At 39.1% G+C, this 16,484-nt stretch overlaps 1 protein-coding gene across 1 annotated transcript; it reads right to left on the reverse strand.

The window, feature by feature from the left end:
• Positions 1-5: 5 nt before the first annotated feature.
• On the reverse strand, positions 6-3,044 carry LOC147869754 (AP2-like ethylene-responsive transcription factor At2g41710). The gene is made up of 8 exons (XM_087332753.1): positions 2,520-3,044; positions 2,051-2,133; positions 1,742-1,750; positions 1,573-1,661; positions 1,404-1,477; positions 1,249-1,296; positions 1,083-1,159; positions 6-1,000 (listed from the first exon to the last, which is right to left on the reverse strand). The coding sequence occupies exons 1-8, from the start codon at positions 3,017-3,019 to the stop codon at positions 234-236; spliced, it is 1,647 nt and encodes a 548-aa protein (XP_087188879.1). The 5' UTR covers positions 3,020-3,044; the 3' UTR covers positions 6-233.
• Between the last annotated feature and the right edge of the window lie 13,440 nt (positions 3,045-16,484).

Below are 16,484 nucleotides of genomic sequence, written 5' to 3' on the forward strand. Positions count from 1 at the left end.
GATAAAGTCCTAGGCCCAAGGATTCACAAATAGTGATGAAAAAGATAGATTCATGGTCTTCATGTTACGTTCATCCTTTCATGCGAATGATAGATCCATCTACCTCCGGGGACTTGAATTTAAACCTCTAGTTCACCTTGGGTAGAGTTTCTTGGTGGTTGGGTTATACAGCCAGCAGAGATACACCTTGTCATGCTTCACATCATCCATCTGTCGTTACAGACGTCAAACCTCTAGTTAATCACGTTGGGTAGAGTTTCTTGGTGGTTATACTGCAGAGACGTACTCATGCTCAGGGGAGGCTCAAATGCATTACTACTATTCCAAACACATGCCACTTTGTCAGGAATGTAAGCAGAGTGATTTGCAACGTAATCATGAGGAAGAACTCGTAAATAATCTCCTTGGTTTCGAGCATTACCTATTCTCCCTACTTGGCAAATTGGCTTCTCCTCAGATGGTGATAGGCATGTTGGTGGTGGCGGGTAATTATTAGCCATAGCTATTGCGTTAGCAAGAGCTTCTGAGGCACTTTCTGCACATTTCTTTTCTTTTAATTCCAACCCTTTACTGCCAAATTTGAGACGTTCCTCCAAATTTGTGAACATAGGTGATAGGGAGAGTGCACTCAATGCAGACATTCGTGGATTTCTGGAGAGTCTTCCAGAGTGTTGAAGTAAAGGTAGCTCATAAGGTTCATAGCTCTGCCATTTCTTGTTGGAAGATCTCTGTGTCTTCTGTTCTTGCCCAAGTTTTGCTCCCTCAGAATAATTATCATCACCGCACCAAGATGGAGGTGGTGATAGTGTCTGCTGATTTCTTTGAATTTCCAATGAATATTGATCACATTCCATGGATCCTTTACATGGTTTTCTTATTGGATTTGATGCTTCTTCTGAAGCAATATTGGGCGGTTGCAACCAATTCATAAAATGACAGAGATTGATCACGGTTGATGCTCCACCCAAAAGAGGGGATGATCTTGTTTCTCCACAAGTGCCTAAAAAGACCAAGATATAAAACATTCAGTCATCATGAACTTAAAAACACAAAAATAATTTACCTTGAAAGAGAAAAAAGACCGTAACTGTTCAACTGTGGGAGAGAGCTCGCAAAGCTGCATCCAGATTGTGGCATATCCCACCGCTCATACTGATGCCTACATGCACCATTGGTTATTTATAACGGAATATAATACAGTGGCAATAACCCCCATCCTCAAATTTCGAAGTGAAAGCAACAATGCACCTGCTGCCTCGCATTTTTGAACCTCCTCGTGAATATCCACTACTCTTTCTGTAGAACATATATGTGTGTATATATGACTGAAAGTTGATACACCAAGTATGCAACAAAATGATTCTCATTCGTTTTTTACAATATAAGAAAAAGGCACGACCAACCTCCTCAATGATGCAAGATAGTTTTCCCTTGATACACTCTGCATTTCATCAATATCCCGAGCATAATCACTGACCTGAGCAAACAAGCAAATGAAATTGTCATATTAAAAGAATATTAAGAAGACCATGCATCATAGTAATTATGTAGGCATAGAGCTAGATGTTCTACTGGGAAATTAATGAGAGTTCCAGGTCCCCAATACTTGAGAGCAGCAAGGTCATATGCGTGAGCAGCCGCTTCTTCATCATCATAAGCACCTATAGATCATCTCTTCTACCATTACACAACATAAAGAGTCTGAAGAAGTAAATGAAAGCTTGAACAATAACAACAGTACCAAGGTAAACTGTATCCAGCATCCATTTTCGAGATTTGAGTGGTTCCATGGCATCGAATGACAAACCAAGAAGTTATATTGAGTGTATGAAAGATGGGAATGTAGGCATGCATCACCCATAAGATTCACGTCCAAAATGAACACAAACGAACATTGTAAAGTATTCCGAGGGATGGAATAACAAACCAAGAAGTTAGATTTAGAATTTAAAAGGCAGGAATGTAGGCATGCATGACCCATAAGATTCATGTCCAATAAACAAAATGGAATATTGTGAAGTATTCTGACTCAGAGGAATGGAGATTTTACCTTGCTTTCCTTTCTTGTTTTGATTCTGATTCCAAGTGCTTTTATCCCAGAGATGAGCCTCATAACGGCCTGTCCAGCGATGTCTAGAGATGTAAACACATAAAAAAGGGTGAAATTAGGTAAAAGAATGTGGTATATGAAGGGCCAACAGGTAAAATACGCCAACATCAAATCATGTATGCTAAGAATGTGGCATGAAATGTTAGCAGAACATCACTTAGGTAAAGAATGCGGTCATGAGTTTGTTGTGCAGATGAAAACAAATGAAATCAATAAGCAGAGCATTATTTACGTTGAGGATATGGTGCTAAACGGAACTGAATTTAGATCAGGAATGTGGTACAGGGACAGAAAGATAAAGGTAGAATCAACTAAACGAACATCATTTTGGTAAAGAATTTGACACGCGAAAAACAGATAAAAGGCGATAGCAGAACATCTTAAAGGTTAAGCATGTGAAAAAAGAGACCTTGTGACTCCTCTATAGATGGAGCTACGCTTGCCAGCAGCACAGGGTGGAATTTTGCTGATTCTTTCTTTCGCAGTGGAAGCCCTGCATCGTTTTGAACCTGATCTCTGTGATCCCTTACTGAGATGAAGATCATGGTCGTGTGGACCAACTTCCTCTTCTCCTCCTACATTATTAGTTCGATCACCATACGGAACAGTACAATTCTCAACATAAAAAGCGGCCCTTTTCTCCTTATCATCCTCATCATCGTCTTCGTCTTCGTCATCATCTTCCTCTAGTTCCTCGGCATCTGGTTCATCATTTCCCACTGCTTCTCGTTCGTCTTCTTCTTCTTCTTCTTCTTCTTCTTCTTTACAGCCTACTTGGTCTGGCATCGTTTCTCCCTGGACTCTAGGGTTTGCTTCAATCTGAGAATATGCTGCAGCCGTGGAAGCTCCGTATGCACCGTCACTACCACTACCACTACTAGCAGCAGAAAAAGAAGAAGAAGAAGACATGGAAAGCTTCAAGGAACTGCTAAAAGTGTATTTTGGGTTTGAATTGGAACGGTCTATTTTTTCAGAATATGTATGTACATATGTGGACATACATATTGCAGAGGGCCATCATTACAGACAGTAAGTTGGTCGGCTGGCCCGAGAAATCCATGTTGTTGTTCGGTCTACAGCCACCGGAAAACTTTTCATAGCAAACATCCCACAGTGTTGATGCTTACAAAATTCAAACAACACGGTTTTCTCCTTCGCCTCTGTCGGTAGTGCAGAAGGAAGTCTTTTTCGAGGTGCATGCACTCCGAATTGAAGGACAACGTAGCAAAATGATTCGTTCAATCAGAGATCACTTGAATCAAGAAAATTGTGCTTAAGTTATATCCTTTTGTGAAATTAAACTCACAAAATGTGACCTATCTCCTAAACTTCCTCAAGTGAGTTTGGGATGTCAATCGATAGGGCAACATTGTTGCGAAAGAGTGTAACCAATGCCACCTGGATATGCAACCCTAGGGTTCCTACTATTTAAATTGATCGATTATTCATGACGCTTCGTTGGGTTCTCTTCAAAACTCAAGTAAATGCATTTACAACTAATCATTCTTATTTTTTGTACATGCAACAATGATACGTAGATTGTGGACACTCTTTCATATACAAGAGATATGGGAATCATTCCAACATCTAGATTTCCTATCATTGCCAACGTAAGCTACTTACAATGAAAGATACATAAGTTGTTTGATACTAAATGAGAGCATGGGGATATAGATTGAATTTGGTTTAGCTTCTTCTAGGTACTTAGTTTAATGTTCATTTCCAACCACACACGGGTAAGTATTATGTAGAAACAAAGATTCTTGTTATTATGAATTTTGCTAATTTTGACTGCAAAAACAGTTTATTCTGATCCTTCTTGGATGCAGCACCTAAAATTTAGAAAGCAAAAGAAGAAAAAAGAGGCACCATGAAAAATGTACAAGTTGTGTCCAAATAAGGGATGGTTATAATCCACGTATGCTACACAACAATCTTCCATTCCAAATATGTACGTTTACTCACTTCGAAGTAAAGATGCATTGTTGCTTTATGCACATTGTCAACATCACAAACCCATTTATACTAAATTGTTTGCTTATGGTCATTAAATATCAAAACTTCATATAACATCACGAGGCATAATATGATTTATATGCTTATTTGAAAGTAGCTCAAATTTGCATGCGCACCTTCAGCTTTCAGTCTACAAATTTAGCACCCACAAAGTGAAGGCCATACATGGAGAGAAAATCCAATCGATCATATCTCAGAAATGTACATGGAAGTATTTGAAAAAATAGAAATCATAGTATCTTGGCTATTGGGGGGACTAAATACTTTGCAAGAAAATGGATCTATTTTATTTCGACACTCCTGGAATCTTATTCTGATTCTTGTGTCAAATACAATCGAGTGTTTTTTGAAAGGCTATCCAAAGATTCCTTTTTTTTCTTGGGTTATAACCTGGGTTTTCGGTCAATAGTAAGGAGAGTTCGCGTCAGCAATGCAGGAGGAGAACCCTACTTCAGCCTTTTTGTGACCAATCAAGTTTTTACGGAACTCCCGATTACGCTTATGGTTAAGCTTATGGCAAGAAAGAGTTCCTGCGACAGTGCCGGACATCCGATTAGTAAATCGGCTTGGGTTACGCTTCCAGATCACGATATTTTGAATAGATTTGGACACATTTGGAGGATCCTCTCTGTTTTTTATGGTGGTTCTACAAATCGAGATGGATCGCGTAGATCGAGATATATTTTGCGATTATCATGCGATAAAACTTTGGCCTGTAAGCATAAAAGTACAACCCGTTCGTTGCAACGCAGATTTGATTCGGAAACTTTTTTAGATAATAGTGTTAAGTATAATGAGATGACGTCTAATCTATCAAATGATCCAAGATCTTGGTATATGAACGTCATTCGACCCGCCGTATCGACGCTAGCAATATGGGAAATACAAAAATAGCTCCCCTCTCTATTGATACAATCGGAATTATCTCTCTTCTTAGTATTAGTAGAAAGTTGATCTTGAATCGATTCATAAAAAAATCTAATTGTTTTTGTCTTGCAGTTTACATAGACGCAAAAATACCTAGATAATTGATTTGGTTGACCCTTCAATTAATTGCGCATAACACAATAATATAAAAATAATTATATTACCTTGATTTTCATTACGAATAAAACTTATTTTTCCCTTTCATTCGTTGATTTGCCAATTCTTCCGGAATCTATATTGATTCTCGGCTTAATCATGATTATTGCCACTGATTTATTGGATAAAGGAAGAGACAAAATTTTGCTTTATAGAATCTCATTACTATCTCTGGTAATAAGTATTATTCTTCTTTTGTACCAGTGGGAGGTAAAGTCTTTTTCGGTTTTTCCTGAAAGTATTCAAGTTAGCACTTTTAGTAATATATCCAGATTCTTTCTCTTGATTCGCTCACTATTATCCATTCCATTATCCGTTGATTATGTGCGATGTACAAAAACTGCTATGGCAGAATTCTCATTATTTGTATCAACTGCAGGTTCGGGAGGAATGCTTCTGCGTAGTGCCAATGATCTAGTAACAGTTTATGTAGCTTCGGAGTGTTTGGGTCCATCCTCTTATCTTTTATCAGGATACGCCAAAAGAGATGTCAGATCGAACGAAGCGACTATGAAATTTCTATCGATGGGTGGGGTAAGTCCATCTTTGCTAATGTATGGGTTTTCCTTATCGTACGGACTCTCTGGCGGAGAGATTCAACTTAATAAAATAGTTGATGGGCTCTTGCTAAACAGTATGCTCGATCCTTTGGCAATCCATATATCCCTTGCGTTAGTCTTGGCGGGGATGGCTTTTAAGCTCTCGCTCGTTCCATTTCATCAATAGATAACCCACAACGAATACTTATTCAAATACTCTACTTTTAAATATAATCCCACAACGAATACTTATTCTAAGTTTCTTTGCTCATTTACAAACGCTGCCTTATGCCAACCAACATCAGTTGTTTTGAGCGGCCGTTTGAATATAGAGAATCAGTAAAAAAGCTGTTGGGATTAGGATGAAAAGTGCGGTGGCTACGAACGCAAGAATGTTAACTTCCGTATTAGTAGTTCAAATCGATTAAAGAGTAATATGAGTTGTCCCGTCGGGCTAAAACTCTTGGACTCTGTTATGAACCATCTATTTGTTTCGTTGCTGGTTTAGTCGGGTCGACCGAATCAAATGTATCCAATCCAATCATTCGGGGGCGATAAACTTTTTTGGTTGAACCCCCAATATCGATTACATAGTATATCACGAAATAGTTTTTTGAGAATACCTGTTCCTCCTATCTTCCGTACAGGGGTAACCAAGCTTTCGTCAGTCATCGACCAATCAGCTATCGCTGTTTGATGAGGGGATATTCTAAAAAAAATTAAAGCAATTTTCTGAACTGGAGGTATAAAAAATTTTCTTGGGTTTTCTAGTTACTTTTAGAACTTTTTAAGAAAAAATATTAGATTGATTGACTTTTGGTGGGGAACACTCTATAATCCTAGGAGGTAATCTGGCCCCCATCGTCTAGTTTAAAATATCACAATGGAATCCATGGCTAGTTAGAATAAACAAGTTATTCAGGCTCCGGTGACTGAGTCCCAAGCTTGGTCGTAGCAGAACCTGCTACAGAATGGAAGGTAGGATGAGCAAGACTCCAGAAAAGTCTATTACTTCTGAATCCATTAGTTGTGGGAATAGGAAGAAGAGGGGAAGTAAAAAAATTCGTTCCATACGTACGAGTGACGGTCGGACCCCCCCCGAAGTAGAAAATGAACCCAAAGATTCTGGAAAGAGCTCAACCACGAACAGGAAGACACCGGTGCGAAGGAGGTTGAATGACGGGCGAGTTCATCCCTACTACAGGCCGGTTACGAGTCAGTTCAGGATTTTTGATGGATGAGACAGACAAATCTGAACCGGAATTTAATTGAAATGGTGGGCATCTTGCATTGCACAACGAGCGTTGTAAGCAAGAAATGCTAGTTTTCCTCTTTCTGAAAAAAGGCAATAGTTTTTTTTCTTTTCTGCCTCCACCATGTACAAACTACCAGAGCCGTATGCTTCTAGCGACGCTCGTACGGTTCCAGAGGGGGGTGAGGGTGCATGACACATAAACCTATCCTGATCAACCGGCTTTATCGGGAAAGACTTCTTTTCTTGGGTCAACAGGTAGATGATGAAATTGCTAATCAACTAATCGGTATCATGATGTACCTGAATGGGGAAGACGAAGGCAAAGATATTTTTTTGTATGTGAATTCTCCCGCAATTCCGAAACAAATAACTAACTTGCTAATGAGTTGCCTCATGACGGCCTTATCCATCGTCTTGTTGTAGAAGGGTAATTCAGCTTGATCTGCCATGATAAAAACCTCGACTTTATTTTCTTCTTCTCCTACTCCTTACTGATTATCAACCAACAAACTGAGAATCGAATCATTCAGTGATTGAAAATAAGAAGGGTAAGGGCTAAGATTAGATTCTATTGTTTTTAGAAAAAAATTGTTAAATTCCATAGGATCTGGAACTATCCATAACTTCAAATCAAAAATGGAATTTATCTTTATTTCTGATTCGTTATTTTTTTGTTGATAAAATTTTTCTGCATACGCTATTTCATTAAGATAACCAATATCCTCAACATCAGGAATATCCTCAATATCAGGAATATCCTCAATATCAGGAATATCCTCAATATCAGGAATATCTTCAATATCCTCAATTCCAGGAAATTTATCAATTCCAGAAATATCAAGAATTTCTGGAATTATTTGAATTCGACCAATTCCACGAAATTCATCAATTCCATCAAAAGGATCGATTTCCTTAATTTCATCATATGCAGGAATTGCCTCAAAAACATCATCAAATCCAGCAAGCTCATCCAACCCATCAAATATATCATATAACCCATCGATTAAAAGCTTGGACTCAATAGTTTGCTTTAGGGAATCCTGTTGTGTAGCAAATTGCTGCGTATGCCCATCTCGCAGAAATTAGAATTGGAATTCGATTTCGACTGATACTTGGAAATAGTATTATTCGTTACTAAATAGTGCGTTAATAGTTCTTTCTTACTATTAAGGATATCGGAGCTTTCCCTACAAAGTATCCACAAATCTAGTTCGTTTTTGACGAAGGAGAAAAAGAATATATTATTTATGTAATTCGAGAATCTCTTCAAATAATGGATTAGTACATCTCTCGTTTGCATTTGCCTTGTTGAAGGGGAAGAAATTCCCTTCTCTGAATAGGATCCACGCATTGGGTCTATTAAATATCCAATAGTATTGAAACGTTTCCATGAATGAAGGGAGTTAGAGCCCGAAACGGCAGATAAAAGATACTTGGATAATGCAAGAACGTATAATACTGAAAGAACGAAGTAAGATAAGATAAGCTTATTGGAAAATTGAGAAACTAACCACCTTGAATGTGACATCTTCGTTTCATTAGGAAATTCCTTGAAAAGGATAAGATCTATTTTGGATAATCTTTTATTGGTAGAATCATTCTTGAATCTCAATCTTAGGCTTTGTGATGAATAAGTTTTGGCTCTATATACACCCTCAGAAATTCTTTTAGAAATTCTAGGTAAAGGGTAATTCGGGTCATCACTTATTTTATGTACTACTTCTGGATATGTTTCTCCAATCAGATCGTAGAAATATCTCCACCAGTTAGGGGTAAAAAACCAAGGTATATACTCTCTGAATAGGCTCCATTTTTCAAAGATATTGTCTTAAAGATTTGAACGATTACTGAATGATTCCTCGTATCAGTCATTTTTTTACGAGCAAGATTCTTTGAGAAAGAAAGCCTTTCTATTTGTATTTTGTTTTTTCATTTTCGCTCGCGCCATCTATCAAGAAAATCCCCTCATTATATATATATCATTGCTGCGTATCAATACGATTAACCCTACTAGGAATAAAAAATAGACTTTAACCTTAAGAAAAAAAGTTACCTATGGCAGTACCAAAGAAACGTACTTCTGGTTCGAAAAAAAAAATTCGTAATCGCGTGTGGCGAGATGGGTCAGTAAATGTAGCAGCAAGAGCTCTTTCCTCAGCCCGGTCCATCTTGAGCGGTCGCTCAAAGAGCTTCTATTACGTAACAAACGAGAAAGCTTCTGGACCGAATGATTAGTCTATCTCTATAACTAATTATAAGAATTATCGGATTTTCTAGTTGCGATAACCTGATTCAGGCTTGGCCAATTTGGTTAATGGGGTTCAGTACCCAGAGTTGTAGTAGTTGCAGTAAAAAAATGACTATATATAATGGTATTTTTATTCGTTTGGTTATATACCATTATATATAGTCATATAGCTGCCGATATCCAGATAGAGTCTAAGTCATTAGAAAACTAGTACTAAAAAAAAAAAAAAAAAAAGTAAGATTTCAAAGAAAACATAGTTTAGTACAAAATACCATAATTAAAAATATTATCTTTTATACCCTTCCCGATTCCTTATTTTTGAAAAACAAAAAAGAAACCAGTATAGTTTATGTCTCTAAGAGCAGAGCTAAAAATTCATTGTTTAACATCACGATGTTATTTTATGAAATCAACCATGTTTACGGAGGCAGTGACTGTCAACGCACCGGAAAGATTGGCAAATATCCGAGTACCTGAAAGGGCTAGTTATATACGTGTGATAATGCTTGAACTAAGCCGAATAGCTTCTCACTTGCTGTGGCTTGGACCCTTCCTTGCGGATATCGGTGCTCAGACTCCCTTTTTCTATATATTACGAGAAAGGGAGATGATTTATGACTTATTTGAAGCTGCTACAGGTATGCGAATGATGCATAACTACTTCCGAATTGGGGGAGTAGCTGCGGATCTTCCGTATGGGTGGGTAGACAAATGTATCGACTTCTGTAAGTATTGTCTTCCAAAAATTGATGAGTATGAGCGACTAATAACAAGGAATCCTATTTTTCTGAGACGAGTAGAGGGTATAGGTTTCGTGAGTAAGGAAGAGGCTATCAACTGGGGCTTATCAGGACCTTTGTTACGAGCATCGGGAGTTAAGTGGGATCTCCGAAAGGTTGATAATTATGAATGTTATGATAAATTGGATTGGCAAATCCAATCAAAAAAAGAAGGAGATTCGTTGGCTCGTTACTTGGTACGAATCAACGAAATGAGAGAGTCAATTAAGATTATTCAACAAGCATTGAAACTACCTCCGGGAGGTCCGTACGAAAATTTAGAGGGCCGGCGGTTTCGTCAGCGACAGGGAGATGCAAAATGGAACGAATTCAATTACCAATTTGTTGGTAAAAAATCTTCCCCTACAATTAAGTTACCTAAGCAAGAACATTATGTGAGGGTGGAGGCTCCAAAAGGTGAATTAGGTGTATTCCCAATTGGAGATGATAGTGTTTTTCCCTGGAGATGGAAGATTCGTTCTCCTGGTTTTACAAATCTACAGATTCTATCCCAATTAATAAAAGGAATGAAGTTAGCAGATATTATGACAATATCAGGTAGTATAGATATTATTATGGGAGGAACCCCCGGCTATTGCGGCGGTGGGTTCCAATGCACTAACCCACCCTCTCTCTCCTACCAACTTATCGGAATACCATCCAAAAGAACAGATGAGTTGTAAATTTCCAAAATGATAACTAAGAATACAGCAAATAAGGCCATGAAGAATCCCATTAGAGGGGTAGTTCCCCAACCAGGGGCCACTTTACCATATTCTGAGTTAAGTGGCTTCAAAATTATTCCTAAGAGACTAACCCGGGGTTTACCCTTGGGAGTATCATCAACAAAATTGGTAGCCATAGAGCTTATTCAATCGATTGAAATTTACTGACTTTGTATACTATTATATCTCATGGGAATTAATATTTCTTAGGTTATACAGCAACGGAAACTGCAACTTCGGTCGCTATCTTTACATCTTGTTCACTCGTCAGCTTCACCGGTCACGCTTTGTATACTGCCTTCGGTCAACCCTCCGAAGAGCTCAGAGACCCCTTTGAGGAACAAAAAAAAAAATTGTAGGTAGGCGTGATGGATACATTTGATAGGAATAAAAATTTTTTAGGATTTTTCTTCACCACTAAAAAGAAACGAATCTCATATAGGAAGAGTTGAAGTAAGAGAAAAGAGGAGGGGACTAAAAGAGAAGTAGAAGAAGGAATGGTATCAAATTCATGAGGAGCCGGTTGGGAAGAGATCCCCATGCCCGGTTTCGTATCAGAGATGGAAAGATTTCATTGCCATCGACCGTAACCCCAAACGAACAAAATTCCGTAAACAACAATCATACTCGAAAGGAATTATATCAGTATTTATCATAAGGTTCTCAAATTAGAGACTTCTTAAGTACGAGTAGGAGAGCACTCATCCTGAGGTGGGCTTCCTACTTAGATGCTTTCAGCAGTTATCCGCTCCGCACTTGGCTACCCAGCGTTTACGCTTACCCTGTGGCGGATGCCAGCGGTTCGAGTCCGCTCCGAAGAATAATGCTCAAGAAGCGGGATACCAACTATTAACCACCTTTATCGTTCCGTTTGAACCGCTTTCGATACTACTCCTATTTTAAAGTATGAAGTACAATATTTTAAACGGTTTTTTGCCGCGATAGATAAGTCGGATTTTTTATCTATCTTACTAATCTTTTTAGTGAGCCCTTTGTTGGTGCTTCACAATTAAGAAATAGAGTTGCTTTTCGCGACTTTACGTAGGGCAGAGTTAGGTTTTTCTCTCACATCTGGCCCGAAATTCATCAGCTTGTGCTCGAGAGATAGCCATCCACACCGAGCTCTCCACAGAGGCCTTGGAGGACCGAACTCACGTATGTGGCAAAATACGGGGATGACTCATGGCTAGGGGTGAATCAAAGAGCTACGACTCCGCCGTTCATCGATATAGAGTACATATGTGCGCATATTTCTTTCATTATGCGAAGACTCAATTATACCGGTCCTTTTTAATCCATTCAAAGAAGTTGGTCGATTCCGAAGCAGTTTTAGGTTTTGGGGGTATCTACCACGCTCTCATCGGGCAAAAGATCCTTTTGCTTGGAGAGATGGCCGAGAGGTCTAACGTTTCCATCAGCCATCACCGACCAGATACTGCACCGGAGACGTTATGGATTCCACTGTTTCCACGGCTGAGCTCTTGGCAGCTGGGTCCTTCCTACACACCGGAGCGTGAAGTTCCTTCGAGATGAGAGAAAACCTACCTCAGCTCTATCTCTCACAGCGACGGAAAAATCAAAAAACGAAACCCCGGACGTAGAGATTGAATCTCTTTCTTGCCGAAGGTCCGTATTTTGAACCAAAGATTCCCGGACGATAGAAGCAATTTCATTCCAAGAATCAAAAGGGGTGATAAAAAAAAAAATAGTCAAATGAAAGAAGAGCTAGTCTCGTAGTGAGCTTCACCACTGGCTGGATGAGCCAGCCATACCACATTTTCACCTATCAATCTGTCGCTAATTCTATCTGGAACCAGGCTAACTTTGGAGCAGCTTTATGGTAATGAAACCAACCAGCGAAAAACATTAATCCTGCAAAGACTAACCCACCGATTGCTGTGCAGTACAGTTGTTAGCCCTACTAACCTTGCTTGAACGATCGAAAGAGCAACGGGTTTAGCTGGAGCGGACCTGTGAATCGGAAATTTTATACTACTTTCCACAGGACCCACTGATCCGGTCCACGGGGGGGGGAAATAGGACGCAGGCCTCGACTCAGTGGCTCGTCACGGAACAAGCTGGCTAAGCCAGAATCACCGAGACGTTCCGCTTACGGTTATTAGCTTTGGCTAATAACCCCACTCACGCAAAAAAAAAAAATAGCTAGTTACTTTTCTAGATCTCGTTGTTCCTTGTCCAATTGTGCAAGTCCAATTATGCGTATATTTTTGTAAAAAAGATTGTTTCATTCCTTCAGAAGCTTTTGACAGATCAAATCAACCAAAGAAATTACCCCAAGATATAGAAAAAATGCCTGTTAGGAACGAAAAAAATCATAAAAATTATCTACTATGTAGTAATAGTTTCTACAATTTTTATATAAACCTATTTATATTTTAAAAGTTCTCTTTTTTAGGGGTAGGTCTAACAAAGTATGATAGTGAAATAGACATGTCTGTGAAGATGCGGACTACCCGCACCTGGACAGAAAGACCCTATGAAGCTTCACTGTTCCCTGGGATTGGCTTCGAGCTCTTCTTGCGCAGCTTAGGTGGAAGGCGGAGAGGGCCCCTCTCCGGAGGGGCCTGAGCCATCAGTGAGATACCACGTACGAGTCAAAGATCGGGGTACCAGGCTTATGGATTCACTTTTTGGGTATGCGTATTAAGGTGCCCGCCCGCGATTCGTTCGAAAAGGATATGGGAAAGAAAGAAAATTGCATTATTCCCAAGGGTACAATACTTGGGATAGCAATCCAAAAAGAAACACCTATATTCGGATTAGATAGGATTATATGCTGACCAAAGGGTATCCAACTTAAAAGGATTTTTTTTTGTAAGGAAGTAGCGACACTGAAGGGTCAGGGATCCGCCAGCGCACCTCATATCTAGATATTTGAAAATACTCTACTTTTAAATAATCCCACAACGAATACTTATTCTAAGTTTAAATACTCTACTTATTGGAATCTAATATTTTTTGCACGTGAGAGATTCTAATATCGCCCACCTCGGTAATATTCAGAATTCTTCGGACTTAGCCAAATCGTCTTTACAACTGGATAGTGTGGGAAAATCGAGAGAAGTTCTTACAAATACATTCATTGATCAACTGGAATCACCTGCTAGGGCTTTTAATTGTCTTAAACGGGCTGAGATACATACAATAAATGATTTACTTAACTATAGTCGGGATGATTTGCTTAAACTAAAGAGTTTTGGAAAAAAATCCGTAGATCAGGTTTCAAAAGCTTCGTGGGAACGTTTCGCCGCAGAATTACCCAGTAGCAAGGTGCGCGTGGATTAGGAATAAAAGGTCTTTTCTCAGAATCGTACTCCTTGTGTTGTGGTGTTGTGGGCCAGCCCATCGCTTGCCCGCTGTGGCTCTTTATCAATAATGAAAGCGGCTAAGTAATGAATTTTTTTTTGCATAGACAGACAAGAAGGGGATGCGGAAAAAAGCGGTTATACGGCTTTGGTCGTCGTATACGTATAATTAGTTGTCAAATAAGAAATAGAATAAATAATAGAACCATTTCGAAATTTTAGTAGTTGCTTATAAAAAAACAACAAGTCTAGGGAGATGTTGTGGTGTAACAATCACTCCCTAGATTTTCTGTGTGCATGTCAATGAACTAGTAGGGTTCTAATTTTGAAATAATCCCAAAGTTAAAGATCCATCAATTGGTAGAGTTGCTCCTATGCCTAACCAAACAGCAACCGCAGTACCAATAACAAAAACTGTTGTAGCTACCGGACGTCGAAACGGATTTTGAAATTTATTAACATTCTCAATGAAGGGTACTGTTAACAAACCTGCGGGTACGGCCGCCATCAAAAGTACACCTAATAATTTATTCGGAACTGTACGGAGTATTTGGAACACGGGAAAAAAATACCACTCAGGTGATATTTCCAAAGGAGTTGCAAAAGGATTTGCCGGTTCACCAATCATTGATGGTTACGTACATAGTATTTTGTTTGGACGAGCCATGGAAAGTCCGTCGATACCTGAACTCCAATGGAATTTAATAGAGTTTATCCAGTTTAATTTTTCTACCAACTGAACAAAATTAGAATCAATTTGAAAATGGCAATGAAATGTATGAATTATCAATAAGAATTCTGGTATACGAATGCCCGGAGTGTACCATCGGATTATTCTATTTCCGTTACGAGGCAGCATCGGAAGAAGCAAACCAGCAAAGATTGGAAAGAGAACTATTATTGTTAGCCGAGGTACGTTACTAATCATTTATGTATGGGAAGGAGAAAGAAAGAAGATGTTGTAGGGTTGATTATGTTATGCGAACTGTGCATTTCGACCCATACTCAGACTTCGTTATCACGAAACTTCGAATATGGGCCGAAAAAGAATGAGGACTAATGAGGACTAAATTGGATCAATTTTGTTTCGTTGTTTATACCCTATCTCTCATTCAACTAGTAAGCCAGACCCATACTACGGGTAGTTTCAGCGCCCAGATAGACACGTACACTCAGAAAATCTGTTGGACAAGCGGACTCACACCTCTTACAACCTACACAATCCTCTGTTCTAGGAGCAGAAGCTATTTGATTGGCTTTACACCCATCCCAGGGTATCATCTCCAGTACATCCGTGGGACATGCTCTTACGCATTGAGTACAGCCGATACAGGTATCATATATTTTAACTGAATGTGCCATTTAGTCTATTTACTCCTATCGGATTTTTATATCGAAACCTACCGCATGTGGATTACGATTAGACCTTTGTTCTATTCCTCATACGGATGTTACTGATTCTCGTCTGGGATGCATCCCATGTACGGGATTTGCACGGTCCACCGCTAGACCACAACCTTTTTTGTTGTTTTATTGACTCGTTCCTGACTCATGTTTCTCACAAAAGAGAGATGGAAGGAACAGGGATCAACGACACGGTTCGTTCGACACTGATATCTATTACTGAATCGGGTACCGATTTGATCGGATCCGGGAAAAAATCCATACTGATCAATCGATTACCATTTTAACAAATCGAATTGATCGATACGAGTCGATCTTCTGTTTCGCCGAATAACGAGAGCAAGGGCTAACCCAATGGCAGCTTCGGCGGCTGCAACAGCTATAATGAATAAACAAAAGATTTCTCCCCTCGTTTGCTGGCGGGAGGAAAGGATCGATAAGGAGGCTTTTCTTTTTTTTTTTGGTAGGATGCAAAGGATTTGGTAATTTATAGGAGAGGGAAGAGGGGGAGATAAAAAAAGAACAACAAGGAGAATTTCTGATGCAATATGTGAAGATTTATCTCTCTACAGCCCCTGTCATTGCTACTATATGGTTTGGGTTGTTAGCTGGTTTGTCGATAGAAATAAATCGTTTTTTTCCAGATGCCTTAGTTTTTCCCTTCCTGTGACCCATTAGATTAGGCGCCAAGTACAAGAACAAGCAGAATCGAGGAAATTCTTGATCTTTTCGTTTTTGTTTGCAGGGGAAATCACAGGTTATCGATCCTTTTGAACTTTTGAATGAAAAAATATTCTTGTTATTTTGAATTCTGCTGGTTGGGACTGCGCAGGCGGTTAATTCGAATCCTTCTTGGATCCAGCCCCCTATCTTGTAAAGCAAAAGAATAAAAAAAGGTATCGTCCAATCAGTATTATGGCTAAAAGTAAAGATGCAAGAGTAACTATCGCTTCGGAATGTACAAGTTGTGTCCAGAAAAGGACTGGTTACAATCCCGTA

Source organism: Azolla caroliniana, unplaced genomic scaffold (genome assembly GCF_043228905.1).
Source record: "Azolla caroliniana isolate FFs.n. ecotype wild unplaced genomic scaffold, voAzoCaro1.0.p SCAF_1, whole genome shotgun sequence".
In the NCBI taxonomy this organism is placed as follows: domain Eukaryota; kingdom Viridiplantae; phylum Streptophyta; class Polypodiopsida; order Salviniales; family Salviniaceae; genus Azolla; species Azolla caroliniana.

Excerpts from the sequence above, each read along its gene's own strand:
- LOC147869754 (XM_087332753.1), bottom strand. The coding sequence starts at position 3,019 with ATGTCTTCTTCTTCTTCTTTTTCTGCTGCTAGTAGTGGTAGTGGTAGT. Across the intron at positions 1,478-1,572 it reads GAACTCTCATTAATTTCCCA|GTCAGTGATTATGCTCGGGA; the intron begins GTAGAACATCTA and ends TTGTTTGCTCAG. Across the intron at positions 1,001-1,082 it reads CCCACAGTTGAACAGTTACG|GCACTTGTGGAGAAACAAGA; the intron begins GTCTTTTTTCTC and ends TGGTCTTTTTAG.